A 27438-nucleotide genomic window follows, 5' to 3' on the forward strand; every position below is an offset into this window, starting at 1 on the left:
CCCCCATAGGGGGAACCCCTAGAGCATATAGCTCTTGTGACAAGAGGGGAGTGCACTGCTGGGACGCATAGCTACATCTCCTACAAAAGGCTACTGCTGCAAGGCTGGAAAATGTAACCAACCTACCAAATACATAGAAATGAAAATAGCAAGTTAGGCAAAATAAAGTGACAGAGGAACATGTTCCAAAAGAAGGAACAAGATAAAACCCCAGAAAAAGAAATAAGTGAAATAAAGATAGGCAATCTACTTGGGAAAGAGTTCAGGGTAACAATTGTAAAGATGATCAAAGAACTCAGTAGAAGAGTGGATGCACAGATTGAGAAGTTAGAAGTATTTAACAACAAAGTGTTAGAAAATACAAATAACAACCAAACAAAGACGAAGACTACAATAACTGAAATGAAAAATACACTAGAAGAAATCAACAGTAGACTAAATTATACAGAGGAAAGGATCAGCAAGCTGGAAGACAAGGTAATGGAAATCACTGACACCAAACAGAGAAAATGAGAAGAAATGAAGACAGTTCAAGAGACATTTGGGACAACATCAAGTCTACTAACATTTGCATTATTGGGGTCCCAGAAGGAGAAGAGAGAGAGAAAGGGACTGAGAACATATTGAAGACATAATAGCTAAAAAATGTCCTAACCTAGGAAAGGAAATAGACATCAAAGTCCAGGAAGCATGGAGAGTACCAAACAATATTAACCCAAAGAGGAAAAACACCACAACACATTGTAATTAAAATGGAAAAATTAAAGATAAAGAGAGAATATTAAAAGCAGCAAGGGAAAAGCAGCAAGTTACATACAAGGGAACTCCCATAAGGCAATCAGCTGACTTTTCAGCAGAAACTCTGCAGGCCACATAGGAGTAGCACGATATATTTAAAGTAATGAAAGGGAAAAATCAACAACCAAGAATACCCTGCTTAGCAAGGCTCTGGTACAGATTTGATGGAGAGATCAAATGTTTTAAAGACAAGCAAAAACTCAAAGAGTTCAGCACCACAAAACCAGCTTTACAAGAAATGATAAAGGACGTCTCTAAGTGAAAAAGAAAAGGCCACAACTAGAAACATAAAAATTATACAAGGAAAAAGCTCATCAGAAGACAAATATACAGTAAAGGTAGGAAATCATCCACATACAAAGCTAGTAGGAAGGTTGAAAGACATAACTAGTAAAATCATCCATATTCACAATAAGCAGTTAAGGGATACACAAAACAGTTAGATGCAATATATGATATCAAAAATAGTAATCATGAGGGGAGGAACGTACAATTGCAGGGTTGTCAAAATACATTTGAAATTAAGAGATCAGCAACTTAAATTAATCATGTATATATAGATTGCTATATGTAAACCTCATGGTAACCACAAACAAAAAAATCTATAATAGATACACAGACACACAAAAAAGAAAGAAATCCAAGTATAACACTCAAGATAGACACCAAATCACAAGAGAATAGAACAAAAGAAGACGAAAGGAACAACAACAAAAACCCCACAAAAATAATCCCACAACAATTCACAAAATGGCAATAAGAACATACACATCAATAATTACTTTAAAAGTAAATGGACTAAATGCTCCAATCAAAAGACATAGAGTGGTTGAATGAATACAAAAACGAGACCCATATATATGTTGCTTACCAGAGACTCACTTCAGATCTAAAGACACACAGACTGAAAGTGAGGGCATGGAAGAAATTATTCCATGCAAATGGGAATCAAAAGAAAGCTGGAGTAGCAATACAAATATCAGAGAAAATGGACTTTAAAACAGACTGTTATAAGAAACAAAGAAGAACATTACTTAATGATGAAGGGATCAATCCAAGAAGAAGATATAACAACTGTAAATACATATGCACCCAACATAGGAGAACCTAAATACATAAGGCAAATATTAACTAACATAAAGGGAGAAATTGACAGTAACACAATAATAGTAGGGGACTTAAAACTCTGCTTACATCAATGGACAGATCACCCAGAGAGAAAATCAATAAGGAAACACTGGGATAGAGGACACATTAGATCAGATGAACTTAATAGATATACATGGAACATTCCATCTAAAAGCAGCAGAATACACATTCTTTTCAAAGGCACATAGAACATTCTCTAGGATGGACCACGTGCTAGACCACAAAACAAGCCTTGGTAAATTTAAGAAAATTGAAACCATATCAAGCACATTTTCCAACCAAAATGCTATGAGACTAGGAATTAACTACAAGAAAAAAAAAACTGCAAAAAACACAAACATGTGGAGGCTAAACAATATGCTATCAAACAACCAATAGATCACTGAAGGCATCAAAGAGGAAATCAAAAAAATGTCTGAAGACAGATGAAAATGAAAACACAATGATCCAAAATCTATGGGTTGCTGTAAGAGGAGATCTAAGAGAGAAGTTTATAGTTATACAAGCTTACCCAAGGAAACAAGAAAAATCTCAAATAAACAACCTAAACTTACACTTAAAGGATCTAGAAATAGAAGAACAAACAAAATCCAAAGTTAGTAGAAGGAAAGAATGCATAAAGATTAGAACAGAACTAAATGAAACAGAGACTAAAAAAAAAAATAGAGAAGATTAATGAAACTAAAAGCTGGTTCTTTGAAAAGATAAACAAAATTGATAAACTTTTAGCCATCAAGAAAAAAAGAGAGAGGGCCCAAATCAATAAAATCAGAAATGAAAAAAGAGAAGTTATAACCAACACCACAGAAATACAAAGGATCATAAGAGACTATTATTAACAACAATATGCCAACAAAATGGACAACTAGAGGAAATGGACAAATTCTTAGAAGTGTACAATCTCCCAAGACTGAACCAAGAAGAATTAGAAAATAGGAACAGACCAATTACCAATAATGAAATTGAATCAGGAATTTTAAAACTCCCAACAAACAGAAGTCCAAGACCAGATGGCTTCACAGGTGACTTCTACCAAACATTTAGAGAAGAGCTAACACCTATCCTTCTCAAACTATTCAAAAAAATTACAGAGGGACAAATGCTTCCAAACTCATTCTATGAGACCAGTGCCACCCTGATACCAAAACCAGACAAAGATATCACAAAGAAGAAAATTACAGCCCGATATCCCTGATGAACATAGATGCAAAAATACTCAAGGAAATATTAGCAAAGTAAATCCAACAATATTTTGAAAGGATCATACACCATGATCAAGTGGGATTTATCCCAGGGACGCAAGGATGATCAATATCCACAAATCAATCAATGGGATAAACCACAATAACAAACTGCAGAATAAAAACCATATGATGATTTAAAAGATGCAGAAAAAGCTTTTGATAAAATTCAACATTGTTTATAATAAAAACTCTCCAGAAATTGGGCATAGAAGGAACATAATATAATTAATCAAGGCTATATATGATAAGCTCACAGCTAACATCATACTCAACAGTGAAAAACTGAAAGCATTTCCTCTAAGGTCAGGAACAAGACAAGGATGCCCACTTTCACCACTTTTATTCAACATAGTTTTGAAGTCCAAGCCACAGAAGTCAGACAAGAAAAAGAAATAAAGGGAATCCAAATTGGAAAGGAAGAAATAAAACTGTCACTTTTTGCAGACATGATGCTATAGAATTCCTTAAGATGCCTCCAAAAAACTACTAGAGCTCAGCAATGAATTTGTTAAAGTTGCAGGACACAAAATTAATACACAGAAATTGGTTCCATTTCTCTTTTTTTAACTATATTTTTCTTCCCTCTCTTTGTTTACCAAGTGCTATTTAAATTTATTTATTTATTTTTATTTATGGCTGTGTTGGGTCTTCGCCTCTGTGCGAGGGCTTTCTCTAGTTGTGGCAAGCGGGGGCCACTCTTCATTGCGGTGTGCGGGCTTCTCACTATCATGGCCTCTCTTGTTGTGGAGCACAGGCTCCAGACGTGCAGGCTCAGTAATTGTGGCTCATGGGCCCAGTTGCTCCGCGGCATGTGGGATCCTCCCAGACCAGGGCTTGAACCTGTGTCCCCTGCATTGGCAGGCAGACTCCCAACCACTGTGCTACCAGGGAAGCCCCTGGTTCCATTTCTATACACTAACCGCAAGCTATCAGTAAGATAAATTAAGGAAGCAATATTTACCATTGCTTCAAAAAGAATAAAATACCTACAAATAAACTTACCTAAAAAGGTAAAAAGAACTGTACTCAGAAAATTATAAGGCACTAATGAAAGAAACTGAAAACAACAAAAACAGATGGAAAGATAAACCATGTTCAAGGATTGGAAGAATTAATATTGTTAAAATGACCATACTTCCCAAGGCAATCTACAGATTCAATGCAATGCCTATCAAAACACCAAGGGCATTTTTCACCGAACTAGAACAAATAATCTAAAATTTTGTATGAAAACACGAAAGACCCTGAATAGACAAAACAATCTTAAGAAATAAGAACAGAGCTGGAGGAATCACGCTCCCTGACTTCAGACTATACTACAAAGCTACAATAATCAAAACAGTATAGTACTGGCCCAAAAAATAGACACATAGATCAATGGAACAGATTAGAGAACCCAGAAATAAACTCACACGCTTATGGTCGATTAATCTACAACAAAGGAGTCAAGAACATACAATGGAGAAAAGACAATATCTTCAGTCAGTGGTGCTGGGAAAAGTTGACAGCTACATGTAAAAGAATGAAATTAGAACATTTTCTCATAAAAAAATGAACTCAAAATGGATTAAAGACCTAAATGTAAGACCAGATACCATAAAACTCCTAGAGGAAAACATAGGCAGAACACTCTTTGACATATATCATAGCAATATTTTTGTTTTGATCTGTTTCCTAAGGTAAAGTAAACAAAAGCAAAATTTAATGAATAGAGCCTAGCTAAATGTAAAAGGTTTTGCACAGCAAAGGAAACCATCGACAAAATGAAAAGACAACCTACTGAATGGGAGAAAATATTTGTAGGTGATATGACCAATAAGGGGTTAATATCCAAAATATATAAACAGCTCATACAACTGGATATCAAACAAACAAACAACCAAACCATTGATTATTAGAAAATGGGCAGAGGATTTGAATAGACATTTTTCCAAAGAAGACATACAGATGGCCAACAGGTACATGAAAAGATGCTCAACATCAATAATAATCAGAGAAATGCAAATCAAAACTACAATGAGATATCACCTCACACTTGTCAGAATAGCTATCATCAAAAAGATCACAAATAATAAATGTTGGCAAGGATGCAGAGAAAAGGGAACCCATGTACACTGTTGATGGGAACGTAAATTGGTGCAGCCACTGTGGAAATCAGTATGGAGGTTTCTCAAAAAACTAAAGATAGGGACTTCCCTGGTGGGTCAGTGAGTAAGACTCTGCGCTCTCGACGCAGGGGGCCCGAGTTCAGTCCCTGGTTGGGGAACTAGATCCCACATGCATCCTGCAACTAAGAGTCCACATGCTGCAACTAAGAAGTCCACATGCCACAACTAAGAGCTCATGTGCCACAACTAAGACCTAGCGCGGCCAAAATAAATAAAAAATAAATACATATTTAAAAAAAAAACTAAAACTAAAACTACCATATGATCCAGCAATTCCATTCCTGGGTAAATATCCAAAGAAAATGAAAACACTAATTTAAAAGATACATGCACTCCAATGTTGATAGCAGCATTATTTACAATAGCCAAAATAGGGGAGCAACTTAAGCGTCCATCACTAGATGAATGGATAAAGACAATGTGGAATATATTTACTATGGAATACTACTCAGCCATAAAAGAGAATGAAATTTTGCCATTTTTAATAACATGAATGGACCTGGTGGGTATTAGGCTTAGTGAAATAAGTTAGACAGAGGAAGCCAAATATTGCTATGGTATCACTTATATGTGGGATCTAAAAATAAAACAAACTAGGGAATATAACATAATAGAAACAGACTCACAGTTATAGAAAATAAACTAGTGGTAACCAGTGGGGAGAGGAAAGAGGGGTAGGTAAGATAGAGTAGAGGATTAGAGATACAAACTACTGTATATAAAATAAACTATAAGAATATATTATACAACATAGGGAATATAGCCAATATTTTGTAATAACTATAAATGGAATATAATACCTTTTAAAAAATTGTTAATTACTATGTTGTACACCTGAAACTTATATAATATTGTAAATCAAGTATATCTCAATAAAAATATCACAAAGTGTAGAAAATATTTTGAATTGAATGAAAATGAAAAGAGAACATGGAAAAAATTATGGGATGCAGCAAAACAATGTTTAGAGAGAAATTTATAGATTGAAATGCTTATGTTAGAAAGAAGGAAAGGTTTCAAATCAGTAATTTAAGTTTCCTTTTTAAGAAATCAGAAAGGGACTTCCCTCGTGGCACAGTGGTTAAGAATCCACCTGCCAATGCAGGGGACATGGGTTTGATCCCCGGGACGATTCCCACATGCTGCGGAGCAACTAAGCCCGTGCGCCACGACTACTGAGCCCGCGCGCCACAGCTACTGAAGCCTGCATGCCCTAGAGCCCGCACACCACAACTACTGAAGCCCCTGTGCGTAGACCACGTGCTCTGCAACAAGCCATCACAATGAGAAGCCCACGCACTGCAACGAAGAGTAGCCCCCGCTCGCCACAGCTAGAGAAAGCCTGCATACAGCAACGAAGACCCAACGCAGCCAAAAAGAAAAAAGAAAGAAAAGAAACCAGAAAAAGAAGATCCACTTAACCCCAAGGATAAAAATATTAAATCTCAGAGCAGAAATCAATGAAATAGAAAAGAAACAAAAAAAGTAATAGAGAAACTAGCAATCAAAACAAAAGCTGGTTCTTTGAAAATATTTTCAAAAAATGATGCACTTTTAACAACTCTGGGCAATAAAGAAGAGAGAATAAAAATTTCTAAAATCAAGAATGAAGAAGGGGCAGCATTACTGACTCATTAGATGCTACAAAGGATTATAAGAAATATGATTAACAACTTTATGCTGACAAATTAGATGACTTAGTTGAACAAATTTTTGAAAAGATACAAATTACCAAAACTGGCTCAAGAAAAAATAGACTATCTGAATAAACCTATAATAAGTAAACTGAATTCCTACAAAGAAAAGCTCAGGTTCAGACAGCTTTGCCAGTGAATTCTATAAAATATTTTAAAAAGAAATAAAATCAGTCCATAGCCATACTCTTTCAGAAAAGAGAGAAGGAAGGAATAGTTCTCAACTCATTCAATATGGCGAGTAATAAGTTGATAATTTCTGGTGGCCATTAATTATAAATAATATTTATAAACTCACTTATAGTAAGTCTCTACTAATCTGTACCCCCTATGATGTGTGTGTCAATGTTAAAGAATGGCTTTGATGGCCACACCAGCCTGGATTTCTTCTCTGAACCATTAGATACTTGATATTTCACCTCTGACCATACTGTTGGTGGTAGATGGCCATGTGCACTTCTTTCCCTTTAAAAGTCCCCTGCCCACAGTAGTCACTGTCAAGCTAATTATCAAGGAGACTTCTGTCTACTTCAACCTCCTGGAGGAAAGAGTAGTTCCTTAATATTGTGTGGATAGGTAAAAGTGAGGATACAAGTCAACTGTGATCCATAGATATTGTTCAGCTAAATACCAGTCAGCTCCATTCATAAATCATCAAGTTTTTTGCCTGATGATGAGCTCAGCATGTGGTTGATCCCAGTTTGTTAAAATAGATGATAAAATATAAAGGGACACTTCAGGAAGATTCTGGAATCCTTAGTGTGCACTAAGGTAGCACATGCTCCATCAAGCTTGTCTAGTTATTACCATTTATCTAATCTTGATTTTACCATTTCTACTAGCTGCTAGAGTACTAGGCTTACTTATCTGTGAGAAGGGAGAGCTGAGAGCCCTCAATTCATAACAGGTAGTTCAGGCCGTTGTGTGATACAGAAATGGGCTCTGTATTGACCCATGCTGTGTGTGTGTGTGTGTGTGTGTGTGTGTGTGTGTGTGTGTGTGTGTGTGTGTGTGTGTGCCTTTTGCATAAAGATGATTGAAAAGATGTTAGAGGTTTAAAAAATTATTTGACTTTCTGGGTCATGGGACCTAAGAAGGGTTGATTACAGCTGAAGCTTATCCCTGGATCCAAAATCTTGATTTAAAAGTACCTCAACTGAAATTTACTAGACTTCCAGCTTAACTAGTACATACAGCACATCAAATTTCCAAAGCCAAGATATGCTATCTCAAGACTGCTGACTCCGTCAAGGTTGGGATGTTAGGTATAGAGGTTTCAGTTTAATATTCTGGAGGATAATTAGAAAAGATATTCTACCTTCTCTCATCCATTGGAATCCCAGTATGTTCACTTACATGGCAAGACCCTAAGTTTTTTGGAGGGATAACAATTTATCCCTTCTCCTTTTTTGTTGAGATATTAGTGAATAAGAAGTTGATATCTTGCTTCATTAAATCCTACTAACATTTAAATATCATCAATGCAGTTGATGATAGTAATGTCCTTAGGTTGATCTCATCATTGCAAGTCCCAGTAAATAAATCTGTGACAAATAACAGGTGAATCCAGATTTTATAGGGGTGGGAGAGCAACGTTGCCAAAGTTGTGATTGCTTAATTCAATTGGTAGACTTTTATCAAGAAATCTTGATATTCCATCTGATTTATGATTTATCAGCTGGCCATACTGGAGGATTGAAAGGAGATAGAGTGGAAATACCAAAGGTGGTCCCCAGTTAACTCATCTATTTTTTTACTTCCTCTGGAGAGATGGTATTGCTGCTCACACTTAATACACATGGCTTGAATCACAGTGATCAAGGGAGATATGACCAGCTAAACACATTTTATTAATATAATTGACTCAATTATATTAAGTGAATGTAACCACTGCTTTTGTCCAAATGTCTCCTCTGGAGTACATAAATTTAAGACAGCTGTTTTAGGGTGCCTAGATTCTGATTGAGTTCTTTCATTACAGCTCAGTCATGCTCTTATTCCCAACATTAGTGGCACAGCTTGGGTCTAAGTCAACAGTCTGTCCCAATTGCTTCCCATCAGATAGCTCAAACCTTGTCCTTTCTAGAGCTCCCTACCAAATCTCTTACCCCATTATCACTCTTTGAAAGGTCTATTGAATCAGGCATACAGATAGCCACCTACAAAGCAAAAGAAACAAACATCTATTTATTAGAACTTATGAAACAAAAGCTAGAACCAATCCCCACCCTCAATGCTACCTCAGGATCTAGTTGAGGATATGTTCAGGCTTTAAAGAAAGGGTAAGCATCCTTCTCATGTGGCCACTCTCTTTGGTTTGATATACATACGTAGAGGGAATTATATAGGGTGATCAGTCTGTGGGTCTTAACCTGAGTCTCACCAAATCAAAACACTAACTTCCAGGGGCTGCTGTACAGTTTTCCACCATGACTCCTACCAGGTTTTGGAAGGGAATTTAGAAGTATAGTTGTTACATCTGTAAGTAAACTGAATTTTTCCTTATACTTCCTTCAAGAAGTATATAAGCTGTAGTCTGCTTATATACACATGGATCTAAGTAAGCATGTGATTTATAATTGAGGTTGGATTTTTATTTTCCATTTTATCAAATTCTTGGAACACCTTTTACTTAAACCTAAGGAAATGGTTGTTCTTATAATCTTGAGAATTTGGAGTCTAGTTCAATATCATAAGAATTTTCAATATCTTTCTAGGATTTTGACTACTGTCTGGCAGTACTGCCCACAGTAGATAATTACTCTTGACCCACTTCATGGTTATATGCTTCCCAACCACCTCCCACCTTGCCGTAGGCTGTTCTCATAGCTGCCACAACTTTCAATGGATTATCTTATTTTTGTTAGCCAGTTTTTCACTTCCATATACATACTGCTATATTTGTTGGTAATGTACCTGTCTTGATTTTAGAGTCTGTTTTCTTAGGATGTGGTCCACTGAGAGTAAGGACACAGTGGGAGACTTTGAAGATTGGTCTATACCACTTCTTTCCATTATCCTTAAACCTTTGTGGAGAGGGGCTTCTTGACTGGCAGATATTTTCTTCTGGACAGTGGTGAAGAGAACACTAGTTTATACTTTCAAATCCTGGAATGCCCTTCCTACTCTTAGTGTTAACAATGCTGGCAGGTATCACCTACTATTTTGTAAACATTATTGATCTTATGAAATCTGTGTACTTGCTCTCTTTACTGATAAAATCCGCATAACAATTCTGAACTTTGAGAGGAAATTCTTTGCGATGCATAATTGGCTAAAAACTACAAGAGTAGTTTTAGTTTTCTAAATGGTTTTCTTCCTGTCAGTTAAAAGATAAGTAAGTGTTTACCAAAGTTCAACTGATTATGATCATTGAATAAACTGACCATATAAAAATTGGCATAACATCGTTAACTTCACCTTCATGATTTTTGGGTTCACACTACCCAAACTGTTAGTTTCTTATCAGTTTTCCAAAAATGGACTTACTTTTAAAAATTAAATATCTCTTTTAGCCACAACTTAACTAACATAAATGAAATCACTAGTTTAATGTTCTGGTCATGTTTATTTTTAATTTTTGCCTAGTCCACATTAAATTAATCGTGAAAGTATTAAAATAACAAACGATTTACCATGTATCAGCTACAGTCATTCTGTTAACACTAGTAATATGTATATCACACAATTACAAAAGACAGATAAATTGTTGGATGATCTACTGACTGAGGAAAGATCCCAAAGGTAATTTTTTTTTCCAGTTTACAAAGCATTTTTTTTCAGAGATTCTAAAAGCATGTATTATTTCATTTTGTAATGTGTATGGCTGACATGACTTAGTTGGGAGATATCCACTGACAGTCTGAATTTAATTTTTGCTGAATAAATTCCTTAATTTTTATAAATGGCACACATATAATTAAATAAATAGGTATTTTTATAAATAAAATAGTCAGTTACAGTAGAGCAAGATAGGATGGTACATTTGTTAACATTAGATAATTCTAGGGTACCTATAATCATTATCTTGAGGGATTTATTTATTTAGAGTGCTTTATTTTTTCATTCTGGGGAATAGATGTGACACTGCACAAGGAATTGAATGATGTGGGGACCATTCACTGGTGAGAAATTCTTTTGATAAAACCACTTTTGACTTAGAATTACTCTCTCGGTGATAAATTCAAACATTTTCAACACTAGGTTGACACAGGGTCTTAGTTACCAAAGGGTTTGTATCAGGGCATATGATTTTAAAGTTTGTGTCTTAATTGGGGCAATGTATTGTGAACAGGAGGTCTTTATGTGATGGCTTCTTATTTGCACGGGCAGTCATCTTATGCTTTGGTAGTTTAGTGATAAACACTTTTACCTTACTGAAATTTCAAAAAATAGTGTTATCAACAGTGTTGCCAGTGGGAGAGTTGCTGAGCAACTTATTTTTCAGGAAAGTCTAAGTGACATACAGTTTCTGTAAATGTTTGACCATATTTACCTTCCTTTTTTATCTACAAGAGCAGTCAGAGGACTGTTCAGGTGTTAGTAAATAGAAGCTTCTGGTGTATATTAGTTGAGTTTATTTTTGTTAAAACAAACTTGGATCTCTTGTTCTTACATTTGAATATGTGTGGTTGAAGTTCAAACCCCAATATCACATCGTAAGTTTTAACTTAATGAAGATGAGAATTCGAATTTTCAATATGACTCTTCAAGAAGATTTAGAAGCAACTATTTCTTTGCTTCTTTTAATATCATGCCATATTTTTGAATGTAAGCTGCCTTTTGAATGTAAGCTTCCCTCTTTCCGTAAACTGCCTTGATAGGGCAATAAGGTAGAGTATAAGTTACTAAATAAAATTTAAAATCTCTTTAATGTGTGTGAATTACATTTCTATAGGTGTTTGAATGTAATCTGCATTTCCCGTTTCTACTTACAGGGTACATACTTCTGAAGTCAAGGTCTTTGGGTTATCTATCATATTACTATACCATGCAGGTTATAGGTAGGTAAAGAATAATGCTGTTTGTCATAATGTGAGGATTAATAATCCTTGAAACATATATGTTTACCTAATTTTTTTTTAATCTTGAAAATGCATAATAAGATAGATGTCTGTGTGTTATAAGATTTGGAAGGAAAAACAGAAAGCCAAATTTTATCTTCATTAACTTAGAACAGATTAAACAAGGGAGTAATAAAGCTGATGTAAGCAGCCTTTTGATGGAAGTTTCTTAGCTCAAAGGAGACCTGAGAGTTGGAAGTTCCAACCAATCACTTCCAACTGATAGGCTCAGGCATTTGAAAATCAGTACGCCACCATCAGTGAACAAAATAAAATTTGGTTGAATTTTCTTGAATATTTAACTACTATATTATGACACAACTGCACATATTCTAAACTGATCCTGGACTTCTATGAAAATAACATATGTGAAATTCCACAAATGTGACACTCTTAGTCCAGTGAGCTATGGGCTAATAAGTCATTCTGTCGAATTCAAAACACTGAAGTCCTCCCTCCTACTCCTGAATTGGTTAAGCAGCTGCCCTTCCAAAATGCATAAAAATAATGAAAATATAATCAGGAGCATATAAACAATATTATAATAGATCATAATATCTGCCCAGTTAATCTGGTGTAATTAGTCTGAATTTAACAAAGGATTACTGTCATGCATTTAGTACTACATAGGTCAATGCAATACAGTTTAGTTTAACTGGATTATTCTAGTGCACAAAAATCTTACCTACTTCTTGATAATATGCTATGGCTCCTAACTTTTGATGGAAAGAATTATTAGGCTTTTGTCAGAATTGGTGCAAAGAACTAGTGTAGCACTTGATAGCCATTTAGAGTTGTCTCCTTTATAGCCAAAAGGATACAGAAATCAAATTCAGAGTAATATACTTCAAACAGTGACCAATATCAGTTTCTTAAAGATTATTGATATTCTGATTTTTAAAAATCACGTCTTTTAAATAATTCATTAGCAGAAATTCCAAAAAGTTTCAAAATATTAAAAAGACTTTTGCATTATCAGGCTCTGATCTTTAGCAGTTTTAGGAAAAATGATATATTTTATTATTTTTCATTGTGTTATTCAGGATTTCTGAAAGGGGTGACTGTGTGCATGAGAATTACCTGAAACTATCTGTGAAGAAATGCAGATTCCCAGGTCAAATTCTCATATCAAATGCTGATTTAATCTCTGTAATTTGGAAAAAAGAATCACATTTTTAACAAACACCATAGATGATTTTTCTCCTTAAAGTTTGGAAGCCACTGGTGTAAGTAATTTGTAGTTTCTCTGACAGACATAGGATTTGAAGGCTAATTGAAATAGCTGCTAACTTGCGAATGTGTTTTAGTTGAATCCTAGTGAGTTTAAACAAATGAAAAATTCATTGTGAAAAACACAAAAATATTGCAAAATAAATTTCAAATGACCTATTAGCATCATTAATAATATAACTGCTTTGTAGAAAAACTTTAAAAACTGAAATTAAAAAGAACAATTAAAAAATTACCAAAATAGTTATTATGATTTAATACTACATGCTATGGAATGAATTGTGTCTCCCCAAATTCATATGTTAAAGCCTAACCACATTTGGAGAGGGAGACTTCGAGAGGTATAGGTTTAGACGAGGTCACAGAGTGGGGCCCTCATGATGGGATTAGTGCCCTTATAAGAAAAGACATCAGAGAACTTGTTTGCTCTCTCTCTCTCTCTGCTATGTTAGAACACAGAGAGAAGGTAGCTGTCTGCAAGCCAGGAAGACAGTCCTCACCAGAACCTGACCATGAGGGCACCCGAACTTCCAGACTCCAGAACTGTGAGAAAATAAATTTCTGTTGTTTAAGTCATCTTGTCTATGGTATTTTTGTTATGGCAGACCAAGCTAAGACACATATAAAAAGTTTTTAAAAATAACAACTTTATTTTTATCAATTCCTGTCCCTGCATCTATAGCAGAATGTTACCACTACAAATTAAAACTAAAACCTCAAGAAACACTATTGTATTTATTAATTCTATTAATTTATTAATAATAAGTTAAAACTAATTTGCAAATTAATTTAATTTGTAAAATAATGATTTTGTTAATGCCAATCACATAGCAGAACCCATTTTGAGATAACTTAAATTGAGTGGTTTTATTAATTGAATTTTTCATGTTTTACTAAAGATTTTAAATTCCAAGTTTTGCTTATAGAGTTCTTTGATTAAAATAAAGGTTATCTGGTTATTAATGAAGTTCTGTACCTATGAATTGGAAGCATAAATATTTTGTTATAAATGGTGTGTCCAGTTTTACTAGCTAATGCTGCTGAGTATTCCACTTCATTCCAGTGACCCTTTTTTCTAGTTTGTTATTTTAAATTTAAAATATTTCTTGCATGAAACTTTCTTGATTAATTACCATCATATGAAATTTTCATTCACCTAATATTTATTGAGCATCTACTATATTCAAAGTGTTGTGTGTGACACCAACTCATTTAAAATTTAGTTCTGACTCTCGAGAGTTTGTAATCAAATGAGGAAAAACTTTTACTCAGATCTGTGTGTTATCTCATTTCCCATCAATAGTTTGGGGTATCACGAAACACAATATTAGGCACGTGTGGGTGCCTAATATTCTAAATAACACAATATAATTTGGTTCCAGTAAGGTATTAAGAACACTGTTCTAAATGCAGGAGATCTGGAGTCCAGCGGCGAGTCTGAGCAATTAAGGACCTCTCCCTCCACACCCCAGTATCTCTAGCTATGACTCCATGATTCTGTTTTTCCTGTATTTCGAATCCAAAAAGATAATCTATGGAATATAACCCTGCACTTGGTCCGAGTCACTGAAATATTTGCAAATGTTTTTCGAGCTTTCCTAAAGCTCGAAAAGAGCAGACAGCAGAAACCGCCCAATGAAGGTAAGTGACGGAAGGCTAATCTCGTGTGGCTCCACGGAACCAGCGGCTCAGAAATTGATGGCCACCCGGCAGGGTTTTTTCCTGCCCTGAAGCCCTTTTTTCCTCCCGGCGTTGCTGCGGTAGGTCGCCGCTCCCGGCGGCGGCTCGCCAACAGCAGGGAGGCAAGTGTGAAACCCAGTCACCGACGCTGCCCTCCTCCCCGCTCGCCCCTCCTTCCTACAGAAAAATGCGTTTCCAAGCAACGGCGGGCCGCGGCGTCACTTCCTGCCATTTAAACTCGGGTCCCCACCCCTAGCCGCCCCTTCTTCTCGCTTCCACTCCCCCTCCCCTCGATCGTGGGCTTCCTTCTCGCGTCGCCAGGCTCGGGGAGGGGGCGGAGGCCCGGCGCGCCGAGCGGCCCCCAGGCGGGTGGGCGCCGCGCACCTGTTGTTTGCAGGAGCCCGCGACCCTTCGTCCCGCCCTCGGCGGGCGGAGACGGCAGCGGCCGCCGCGGAGCCGACCCGGCAGGTGGCCGAGCGCGGGGGCCGCACCACCGCGGCGCGGGGACGCGATGGCGGCGGCCGAGCCCGCGGGCTCCGGGCAGCCGCCGCCGCAGGGCCAGGGGCAGGGCCAGCGGCCGCAGCCGCCGCAGTCCCAGGCGCAGCCCCCGCCGCCGCCGCCGCCGCCTCTCGGGGGCGGCGGGGGCGGCAGCAGCAGGCACGAGAAGAGCCTGGGACTGCTCACCACCAAGTTCGTGTCGCTACTTCAGGAGGCCAAGGACGGCGTCCTGGATCTCAAAGCGGTGAGTGCGGGAGGCGGGGAGGGGGCGGACTTCCAAGCCCGCGGTCCAGGGAGAAGACCACCCCCTTGTCGCGTGGGTTGGGCGGCGCGGCGTGGACGCGCCTCCCGGGGACCGGGAAACCCGCGAGCAGGGGCCACGTGGCCGGCGCCCAGGCCTTGGACGCTGGGATGGGGGAGGGACGCGCGACCAGGATGGCCCGGACCGACCGCGGTAACCAATGGGGCCCGGCGCTGCGCCGGGCTCTCGACAAAGAGCCCAGGAGCTCGGGCGCGCCCGCGTGGCTTCAGGCTCTGGGCGTAGGGACCCGAGGGCGACCGAGTGTCCTTGTTGCTCCGCGTCCACCTGTGGCAGAGGCGCAGGGGGTACCCGGGCGCTTTGCCCCGAAGCACCCTTGGGATTGATTTTGCTGTTGGGAATTGATGGTTTTAATAGGCAATTCTTGCTGAGACCGTGTTTCGGTTGTTTAAAACGAGCAAGCAAACAAAACCCGATTTTGCCACCTCTTCTGGATGACACACACACAAAAAGGTGAACTCTTCAGCCCTCCCCGTTAAAACAATAATAGTAATTTAAGAAACCTCTTCCTTGTGCACTTCTTTTCATCATCCTGATGATTAAGAGGGATATGTGACTTGTGACTTAATTTGGTATCTGATATAAATTTCTAAAAGCGAGATTTGCCATCACAAGAAAAAGGGGTGTTTTATAATTTTCACCCCAAAAGATGGAAGCGCTCAGTAAACTCTTTCCTATTTCACGAGACCGTGTGCTTGTCTTTTACTACAGTTTGAAATTTTCAAACAGCAACATGCATCAAAAGCTGTTCCGTTAAACAAAATGACTTAACCGTTCCAGGCAGGACTTGGAAGGATTCCACAGCGCTGAGGAACAGCGCTGTGATCACACTTGAATTAAAATTCAGCCAGCACAGGCAGTTTAAGTAAGAAGTAAAGCATTAAAAACAAACAAAAATTACTAACGAGTCAGTAATCACTGCAGAAGATTGGTCCCAGCACCTAGGGGAGGGCCACCTTTCCTAGCTTGAGAGTGTGACTGCAATCATCAGGGCTGTGCCTAGAGTAACAGAAGCAGCATATCTGAGCAGGAGAGCATCTTCTGGTTCTTCCTGCCCTGAACTCACAAAGGCCAACTTGATGGCCTCTGCTAGGGGCCCTCCTCTCAGTGTAGTGCAGGAGGTGAGGTATGTCTTTGAATGCCGTCTCCTTTCCCTGGGTGTAGTACGTGTTCAGTATGTGATTGTTGAATTATCTGAATTGTTCTAGTTTATACAAATGAGGCACGATGCACATATTTTGCATTTTCGGAAGTAGTTTCTACTCTCTTCTTTTTGAAGTGTTACTCCTAGAATTTTCCCACACCCTTGGAAATTCTTGTTCTCTTTTTTTCCCCACCAGCTCTTTCCTCCATACCTCCCTCCCTGAAAGTGCTTTATGGCATATATAGTATTTAAATTGTTGTGAACTAAATTGGATTCTGTTTAAAGAATTTCACAGGAAGTCATGAGGTCATCAGTGAAAGCCAGGGATGTTACAAAGCATAGCTTGCAAACTACTATTCAAAATCTAGAAGTTCAGTTGTAGCCTGTGACTTCAGTAAGGAATCAGGAAAGTTTGGGATTTTCCGGATGAAACTGAACTCTGAGGGCTGACTGTGAGGGCTTCTGCAACTTGCCTTGGAATATGGTGGAACTTTGCCCTTGCTTTCCCCTGAATTCTTTGGCTTCTTCCTGCTTCATCTGTGGCCACGTTTTGCTGTCCAGAAGTCACAGAGGCAATGAGTAGGAAATGGAGTTTAATATGTCATAACAACATTGTTTCATCCATCCTGGAACTTTCTTAAAAGTTCAAGGGTTTCTGCAGTGACATTAGGTCTCATTATATTAACGACTTTTTAGTTGTAGAGAACAGTTTGAGTATCATTCTTTTTCACATATATATGGATATATATATTTCATTTATTTACATATGTTTACTTGTATATATGTGTAAAATCTTATATTATAAAAATCTTACACTGAAATCTTTCCAATGATATTTCTTATTGTACACCATAGTAAAAGATCATAAAGACTTTTTCTGACATGTTGAAGATGAATTAACACTGACAATTATAAAGTTTCTCTAATTTGAAATGATAAAATCACATATTTTTCTTATATTCTTACTTGGGGGTGGTGTATTTCAACATAAGTTATTGGCACTTTTGCATTATACACTTGATATTTTTTAAGAAGCAATTAATGAAACATCATTTTTGTGAATATCATGAATATAAAAAATATCAACCATCACATCCAAATATCTTAGATATCCATAAAATATCCAAACCACTTCGATGCTATTTCTTTTCTAACTTGTAACATATACTACTGAAGAATAAGAACATAATGCTGTATCTTAGTGATGCACTTCTTCTTAGTAATTTAACTAATTGAGGACATAGCTTAACAAAACAAACAAATTCTAATAAAGCTGTTCTAGTATAATTTAACAGTTAGGAGAGAATGGAAACACCTTGGAGCTGGTTTGAGAAATTTTTATTCAATATCTTTCTCTTACACCACCACGATATAACCTCATTTACAATAGTGGGAGTGGGGTAGTTACTCTCTCTTTATTTTAGTGAGATGACAAGTTATGTCATGGTCCTTTCCAGTTATGTGGTTTGCCAATTTATGCTGTTAGTAGCTGACATTTATTGAGAGCTTAGTATGTGCCAGGCATTTAACATATATTAACTAATTTTATCATCCTAACAGTTGAAATTTGGACTTATCATCCCCATTTCACAGATGAGAAAACTGATAGGTTAAGTAACTTGCCCAATGTCACACAGTAGAAAGTCACAGCTATGACTTGAAACTAGACAATATTTTCTTATTCTCTGTGCTATCCTGACTTTCAGTATTCCTAAAAAAAAATTAATTTCTTAAATTTTTCATCTGTGTAAGGGCATGGAATCTTTCTTGTAAAGAAAAATGCATGATTATTTTTATGCCTCTACTCATGATAGAAGAGAAGGTATTGAGCTTCTGCATTGAAAATGAGGCTATTGATGACAAATTCATATTACTTCACAAATTAAACTAGGGTTCTATTTTTATAGAACTAAAAATTTAAGTAAGTTAGGATAGTCATGACTGTCTATATATGTTGTTTTGAAAAGTCCTATTAATTTATAACTGAGTTTCTGTATTTGCCATTTTGATGCCATCTTCAACTTTTTAAAGTATGCTCAAGATTGCTTATCTCATTTATTATAATTGTTCAAGTTATCAATTGCCTGAACGATACCTGGATTAATATGATAAAATACTTATGGTGTTTCTTATCTCACAGGTCCCTGACTCATACCCATTTATGATTAGCTGATTAATACACACTGTGGAAGAAATAAATAATCTAAGGTCTTAGTTTGTGATGTCACAGAATAAAGCAAGGATTATCCTAAGGAGAGAGATATGGGTAGGAGAGCCAGAACTTTAGTGCATGCTTAAAAATTCTCAGCACAATTTCACTTCTGAGTATATACTCCAAAGAATTGAAAACAGGGTCTTGAACAGATATTTGTATACCTATGTTCATAGCAGCATTATTCACAATAGCTAAAATGTGGACACAACCCAAGGGTCCATCAACAAATGGTAGATAAGCAAAATGTGGTATATACATATAATGGAAGATTATGCAACCTTAAAATAGAAGGAATTTCTGATACATAGATGAACCTTGAATACATTAAGCTAGTCACAAAAAGACAGTGCTGTATGATTCCACTTTATGAAGTAACTGGAGTAGTCAAGTTCATAGAGACAGAAGGTAGAGGAGTGGTTGCTGGGGGAGGAGGGAATGGGAAGTTGTTGCTTCTTGGGCGTTTGGGGCTGAATTGCGTTCCCTCAAAATCCATATGTTGAAGTCGTAACCCCCAGTAGTCGGAGTGTGATTGTATTTGGAGATAGGGCCTTCAAAGAGATGATTAAGTTAAAATGAGGCCACTAGGGTAAGCACTAAGCCAATCTGACTGGTGTCCTTGTAAGAAGAGGAAATTTGGACCCACAGACACCAGGGATGCCTGTGCACAGAGGGGAGCCCATGTGAGGACACAGCGAGGGAGACCATCTGCAAGCCAAGGAGAGAGGCTTCAGAAGAAATCAAACTCGCCAACACCTTGATCTTGGACTTCAGGCCTCCAAAACTGTGACAGAATAAATTTCTGTTGTTTGAAGCACCCAGTCTGTGGTATTTTTATTATGCAGCCCTAGCAAACTAATACTAAGTGTATAGAGTTTCAGTTTTGCAAGATTAGAAGAGTTCTGGAGATTGGTTGCACAACAATGTGAAGGTACTTAAAACTACTGAATTATACACTTAAAAAATGGTTACGATGCCAATTTTATATTATATGTATTTTACTGCAATTTAAAAAAATAGGTAAAACAATACTGCAGTACCACTACATACCTAATAGAATGGCAAAAATCCAAAACACTAACAACACCAAATGTTGGCAAGAATGTGGAGCAACAGGAACTGTCGTTCACTATTGGTGGGAATGCAAAATGTTACAGAAGTTTCTTAAAAAACTGAACATACTTTTACCGTATGATCCAGCTGTCACACTACTTGGTATTTACCCAAAGGAGTTGAAAACTTATGTTCAGACAAAAACCTGCACATGGATATTTATAGCAGCTTGATTCATAATTGCCAAAACTTGGAAGCAACCAAGATGTCCCTCCGTAGGTGAACGAATGAATAAACTATGGTACATCCAGACAATGGAATAGTATTCAGTGCTGAAAAAAATGAGTCATTACCATGAAAAGACATGGAGGAACCTTAAATGCATATTACTAAGTGAGAGAAGCCAGTCTGAAAAGGCTACATCCTATATAACTCCTACTATATAACATTCTGGAAATCACAAAACAATGGAGACAGGAAAAGATCAGGGGTTAGGGGAGTAAGATGAACAAGTGGAACACAGGATTTTTAGGGCGGTGAAACTACTCTGTACAATACTACAATGGTGGATACATGTCATTATACATTTATTAAAACCCACAGAATGTACAACACTAACAGTGAACCCTAATGTAAGCTATGGACTTTGGGTGATTATGATGTGTCAGTGTAGGTTCATCAGTTGTAATGAATGTATCACTCTGGTGAGGGATGTTGATAGTGGGGGAGGCTGTGCATGTGTGGGGGCAGGAGATTTATGGAAAATCTCTATTTTTTACTCAGTTTTGCTGTGAACCTCAAGCTACTCTAAAAAATAAAATATATTAAAGATGCATATATAAAGCTTCTCTGGATACATCTATTCCAGGGTCTAATTATTAAACATCTGTCAAATACAAGATGCATGACCAAATGGCAAAAGAAAATTCTTAGGAGACTAAAGCCCTACAACACTAATAAAAATGATTACTAGTAGCTAATACTAAGTGACTGGCACTATGCCAGATGCTTTACTTGTATCAGCGCATTTAATCCTTGTAACAAAACTATAAGGGAGATATTATATTTCCATTTTGCTGATTAGGAAATTGGGGCTTAATGAGGTTATCTGGTTACAGCCAATATCCACAGTAAAGGAGATAAGAGCCCAGATAGTCTGATGTCAGAATTGATGCCATGCTAAGCAAAGTGTTCCTACCTCTGAAGTTTTGGTATAATGTGAAGAACAACTTTTCTAGAGAACAAGAAAGTAAAAAAAAAAAAAGAAAAAAAGCCAGCCATCTCGTTTTCCAGTTCTGGACGGGATAAATGGGATAAATGGACAGTACTAGTGAGTTCTTGGTCTTGATTCTGCCACTTATCAGCAGTGTGTCTTGGGCATGTTCCACATCCTGTATATCTTATCATTAAAGTGGAAGGAAGAAGAAGGGATGAGCCACCATAAGTGGTGGCAGTAGTTGTGAACCGAGAAGCCCCAGGCAGATTTTATTTTTGTGCTAAGCTGTACAGTCTCTCCACCCTCACACTTAAAGAAAGGTGGTGGCCTGAAAGGGATTCCACCAGCTTTCTCAATGTGTAGACCAATGGTCAAATATGTCAGCATCTTCTGGATCTTTAAAAAAAAAAAAAAAGATTCTAATGTCAGACCTGGGAAATCAGGCTCTGTAGGGCCAGGGGAGGAGCCTAGGAATCTGCATTTTAAATACATACCCCAGGTGGTTTTGATACCTACTGACATCTGAGAACCATGGAATGAGCTCTACTGCCTCTTCTTTTTCAATCATATTATTCACAAATCAAAAAGAACTGTTCTGGTAGTAGAAGGAATTAATGTCAACAGTTGACCCTTTAGGAGTTCACTAAGATTGATGAGAGCTACTCTTGGGAAAATGTTGGAGGCTAGGGATGGAAGAAATGCCCCATTTAATTGCTCTGGAATAGTCTCTGCTCCTGTCTGAATGGCAGCATATTACGGCATTCAAATCTCACATTACTAATTAAGGGACCTAATTTCTAGTGGAAATGAGTAAGCTTTGAGAGTCATTTCTATAATGGAATAAATTAAAATCCACTTTTACAGTAAAATTCTGTTTTACTTACAGGGGAATAGGAAAATTATAAAATTTTTAAATTTTGGATTTAATTTTTAAAAAGAGCAAGATCAGTGCAGCTGTAGCTAATCTTCATCATTTGTGTTCCAGGGGACTGAGCAGTGAATGAGATGATGCTCAAATGATGCGAGGGCCTCCATCACTGGGAAAGACTCTTTCCTTGAATGGAGAGTATGTGTAGGCAGGACTGTAGACATTTTAGGAAGATTGTCACAAGGATAAGAGTAAGGAGTGTCTAGTTGAGACCCTCAGGTAACTGAGAGATTTCATTAGCAGAGTGCCCAAGTATTTTAGTTGAGCTTTGGCTGATTTTATGCATCATTTTCTTTTTATAAATATGTTATTAAAATTTTAAAGGTAACTTAATAGACTAGAAATACACTTTGAATTGGTATCTTACAAAGGGAAAACATAACACAGAAAGCTTAACAAATCCGTAAAAAAGGATGAAAAGGTAAAAGCATTAAAGCGTAATATACAGGAAACATCAAATGAGTAATAATTGAAACCTGCTAGTTTCTCCAGTATGTGAATGCATCCGATTCCTTTTTCTTTTTAATAAAGTTGTTTAGATGAAAAAAATTCAGGCATCCATTCTGTACAAGAAAAGCACCAAGAAAGAAAAGGACTCAAAAATTTTAAATTGAGGTATACCAGGCAAAGGGGAAGAGAAAGAAATCAGGAGTGAAAGTACTAATTTCCAGAGAATGTCTACCTTAATATCAAGTGCACTCAATGGTATAAACTGATATTTTTATATCAGTGATATAAATCACTGATATATAAATATCAGTGATATTTTTAAGAATGAGATCATAATCTAAGGATGAATCATAAAAGTCAGTGTTTAAATAGTGCCTCTCAGTGTGGATCACACATACATTTGTCTGGACGTGTGTATTATGTTATGCCATTTCTTTAGTATGGTAAGTATTGGCATGGTAAATATTTCTTATAAATACATTTCTTTTAGATTTTGCCATTTAAGGCTAACTTTCCCCAATTATTAGTCCATGGGTCTCCCTTTATGTCTTAAACTTAATATGTTTGTACAAGGGAGGGTATTTTTTCTGATTTACCTTTTTAAACTTAAAATGTATCTGTTGAAATAGCATACAAATAGTAGAAAACTTGGAAAAAATTAATATAGTCCAGAATAAAAATTACCCAGTATGCCACCACCCCAAGAGAGCCACTATTTTCAATTTTCAGTATTTCTCCAATTTGTTACACCTTTTCATAGCTGAGGTCAAACTTTTATTTTCCCAAATTATAAACATAAATTGTGAGGGCCTCAACTTATATCTATCATATTATCCAGAATTCACCATTCTTTTAGGTTGGTAATATATTAGTTGTTTCTAGGTTTTGTTCTATCTCATTCAATAAATATAAGTTAACCAATGTGTGCCCTAGCCCCTTCCTTTAGTAGCTTACAGCTTATGGTTGTGGGGAAAAGTGAGGGAAATGGGAGTTGGGCACTTTCACACCGTAAGGGGGTATGGAAGACCCTGCTGAGCCCTGGGGACCCGTGATGTGGGAGCCATTGACGGCTCCAGGGAGCAGTGAGAGTGGAGCTGGGACTAAGGGACTCAAAAAGTCAGGTGACATTGATATATGTAGAATTTAAGTTCGTGTTGCTCCTCTACTTAGAACAACATCCAGTGCCTACAGGACCCTGTCTCTTCTGGGGGTCCTTCCCTTCTTTTAGCACACTTGCCCCTTCCATGGCTCCAGTTCTTCTAATGCTTCACACACCCTCTGCTCTCCACCTTATGGCTGCTGCACAGGCCTTTCCTTCTGCCTGGAGCACATTCACACACACACACACACTCCCTTATTTGACTGGCCATTTCTCTAAACCCTCTGGTCTCAGTTTAAATGTTTCCTTGTCTTAGATGCTTGGTAGGTAGAATATGACTCCTGAAAGATACCCATGGCCTAATTCCGGGGACCTGTGAATCTGTTCAGTTAAGGGGAATTAAGGTTAAAGTTGCTAATCAGCTCACGTTAAGATGGGGAGATTTTTCTGAATTATGAATCTGAGCCCATTGGTAATTATAAGGGTCTTTAAAAGTGGAAGAGGGAAGCAGAAGAGAGAGAGCCAGAGAGATGGCAGTGTGGAAGGACTTGGCCCAACCATTGCTGGAGGAAAGGAGCCACTAGCCAAGGAATGCTGCAGACTCTAGAAGCTGGAGCATCCAGAAGGAACACAGCCTTACCTTGATCCAAACTCAGTGAGACTCGTTTTGGACTTCTGATTTACCGAACTATAAGATAATAAATTTGTGTTGTTTTAAGTCACTAAATTTGTGGTAATTTTGACAGCAGCCATAGGAAACTGATGCAGATGCATCTCCTGACTCTTCCCCTTAATCTAAAGTGGCTGAAGTTGATTCCCATTTATTCTGTTTCTCCGTTACCTGTTCTTTTACTTAATACCCCTCATCACAAGATGGGATTGTTTCTTCATTTATTTATTTGCCTGTGTTCCCTGCTAGACCAAGTGCTCTGTGAGGCGAGGGGCTGTGTCTTGTGTGTTACCAGTACTGATCCAGCCAGCCTGTTGTAAGCTTTCAACAAATAGAATGGATGTGATCAGATTTGAATTAGGTGAAAAGGCATTCCCAGCAAGACAGCAAGTGCCAGAGCCACGAGGCCAGAGAAAGAAATGGTACATTTGCAAAGCTATAAATCAGATGACTGTTGAATTTAGAGAGTATGGTTGTAATTTAGGCAAGATTACAGGCTTGAACTAAGGTCGAGCAGTGGAAATATAAAGAAGTGGGGAGATGAGATGCTTCATTGTAGAAGTGACAGAACTTGGATGCTGAGTCTATAGGAAAAGGAATCATGGATGACTGCCAGGTCATGGCGTGGTCAGCTGAGTGGATGGTGGTGGTTTTCACTTAGAAATTACGAAAAGAGGAAAGGAATTTGGAGGAAAGGGAAGTTCAGTTCTGGGCATGTATGAGATGCCTATAGGCCATCCTTGAGTAGATATTTGGCAACCTGTGGGAATTATGAATCTGGAGCTCAAGAAGAAGACCAGGGCTACCAGTTTGATCTGGAAATGATTGGTTTATGAGGTATGTAAGGGAGAAGGTTTAGAGTGGAAAGAGGACTAAGAATGGAACTTGGGCAAACACTCGTAGTTCAGGAGCAGCAGAGAAAAACGAGACTTGAGAAGAAACAGCCCGAGACTGAGGAGGAAAAACCTATGGGTTGTGGTGACAGCAAGGCCAGGGAACAGTGCTTTAGGAAGGAGAGAACCAGAGTCAAGTGCTGCAGAGGATACAAGACTTTGTAGTGTCCACTGGATTTAGCACCAGAGGTCCAGGAAACATTTTTGGCATTTAGACATTTTTGAATTATTTCTGCTTCTGATAATCTATACTAAAGAATTACTAGATCAAAGGATAATAAAAATGTAAAACCTTTGATGGATGTTGCCAAATTGCTTTACAAAAAGATAGTACTTATACTCCACTAGCAGCATATAATCATGACCAGCCACCTCACCACATCAGAAATAGTATTTGCAATGGCTAAAAGTATACACCCTGGGTTCACATCCTGACTTTACCATACCATTTCAGTGGCCTTGGGCAAGTTACTGAGCTTCACTTTCCTCTTTTGCAAAAATGGTGACAATAATAGTATCTATCTCATGTGATTATCATTATAGGAATGGCTAAAGTGAGTTTTTACTTTTAAAACACTTAAACAGTGCCCGGCACATTGTAAGTGCTGTTTCCAGGTGTTTGTTAGACAAGTGATGGATAGATAGAATGAATCAATATTGGGTATTCTGATGTTTTCATATTCCACAAATTTGAAAGGTGATGAATAATAGTATCTCTGTTTTTTAAGTCAACATTGTAAAGGTATAATTTCCACCCATTAAATGCTCCCATTTTAAGTGTACAGTTCAGTGAGTTTTGACAAATGCTTGTACCTGTAACCACCACCACAACCAGATGTGTAACATTTCCATCACCCAAAACAGCTAGCTCCCTTTTGCCTTCTCCCAGCCAAACTCCAACCTCCCCACACTGCCAAGCAACCATTGTTCTGTTTTCTTTTCCATGGATTAAAACGACCTTTGCTAGAGCTTCATGGTAATGCACTCATACAGTATGTGCTCTGGGTTTAGCTTCTTTCACTCAGCATGATGTTCTGGAGATTCACGCCCATTGTTACCTGTACCAATAGTTCATTCCTTTCTGTCCCTGATTGGCATTTCGTTTTGTGGATATAGTACACTTTGCTTATGCATTCACCTGCTGCTCCCAATTTTGGGCTTTTATGAATATTCAGGTACAATTCTCTGTGTAGACGTATATTTTCATTGTTTCAATTTGCATTTCTTTATTATTCTTTTGCTAACTCATTAAAAGTTTGAAAACTTTTTCAAGAATGTTAACAAATTTTTGGTGTGAAATTTATCTTTTGTCCATGTTTTAATTCGTGGTCTTCATACTTTCTTTTATGTGAGTTTTAATTATTGAGATAGTCAAATCTTTATCTTTTCATTTTTATTTCTTCTATAGATTTGACATTTAGAAGTTCTTGGTGAAGGAAATTTTTGACATTTTGATGTATATACATATGCGTGTCTGTGTGGGTGTGTGTATGTGTGTTTGAGACAGAGATGCCCCAGTTATTTGGGGGGCGGTTAATCAGTTTTCAGAATAGGCCGCTGGTCACAGTTACGAAGGAAGCTGACATGAAAATTGAGTTTAACTCAGTCATTGGTCACATTCACTGTAATCCCTTTGAGATTTTTGGATTTATTTTAAAATCCACATCTGACTAGTATATTCTTCTTGATAATGACAAGTCCAGGTATTCTGAAACCATTGTTTATCCTTTAGATAATGAGATTTTGTCCATAGCTGAGTTTTCTGATTACCTAAGGGTTTATGTCTATTAATAACATTATTTCTTATAAAAGAACATTTAACCATTTTGGTTTGAAAAATTTCCAAAATGCATCACACATGTCTTTGTGCTTGATTTTACTCTTTTGGTAACTTGGGATAGTCATGATGAATATTATTTTTTGTATCCTT

At 37.5% G+C, this 27438-nt stretch overlaps 1 protein-coding gene across 1 annotated transcript in view; it reads left to right on the forward strand.

Moving 5' to 3' along the window:
• Positions 1–15269: 15269 nt before the first annotated feature.
• E2F5 (E2F transcription factor 5) overlaps positions 15270–27438 on the forward strand; it is a 28457-nt gene continuing 16288 nt past the window's right edge. The window contains exon 1 of the mRNA XM_061171946.1: positions 15270–15768. Within this exon, the coding sequence (XP_061027929.1) occupies positions 15538–15768 (231 nt within the window). The 5' untranslated portion in view covers positions 15270–15537. The remainder of the gene's footprint in view (positions 15769–27438) is intronic.

This window comes from Eubalaena glacialis, chromosome 17 (assembly GCF_028564815.1).
Source record: "Eubalaena glacialis isolate mEubGla1 chromosome 17, mEubGla1.1.hap2.+ XY, whole genome shotgun sequence".
NCBI classification, from domain to species: Eukaryota; Metazoa; Chordata; class Mammalia; order Artiodactyla; family Balaenidae; genus Eubalaena; species Eubalaena glacialis.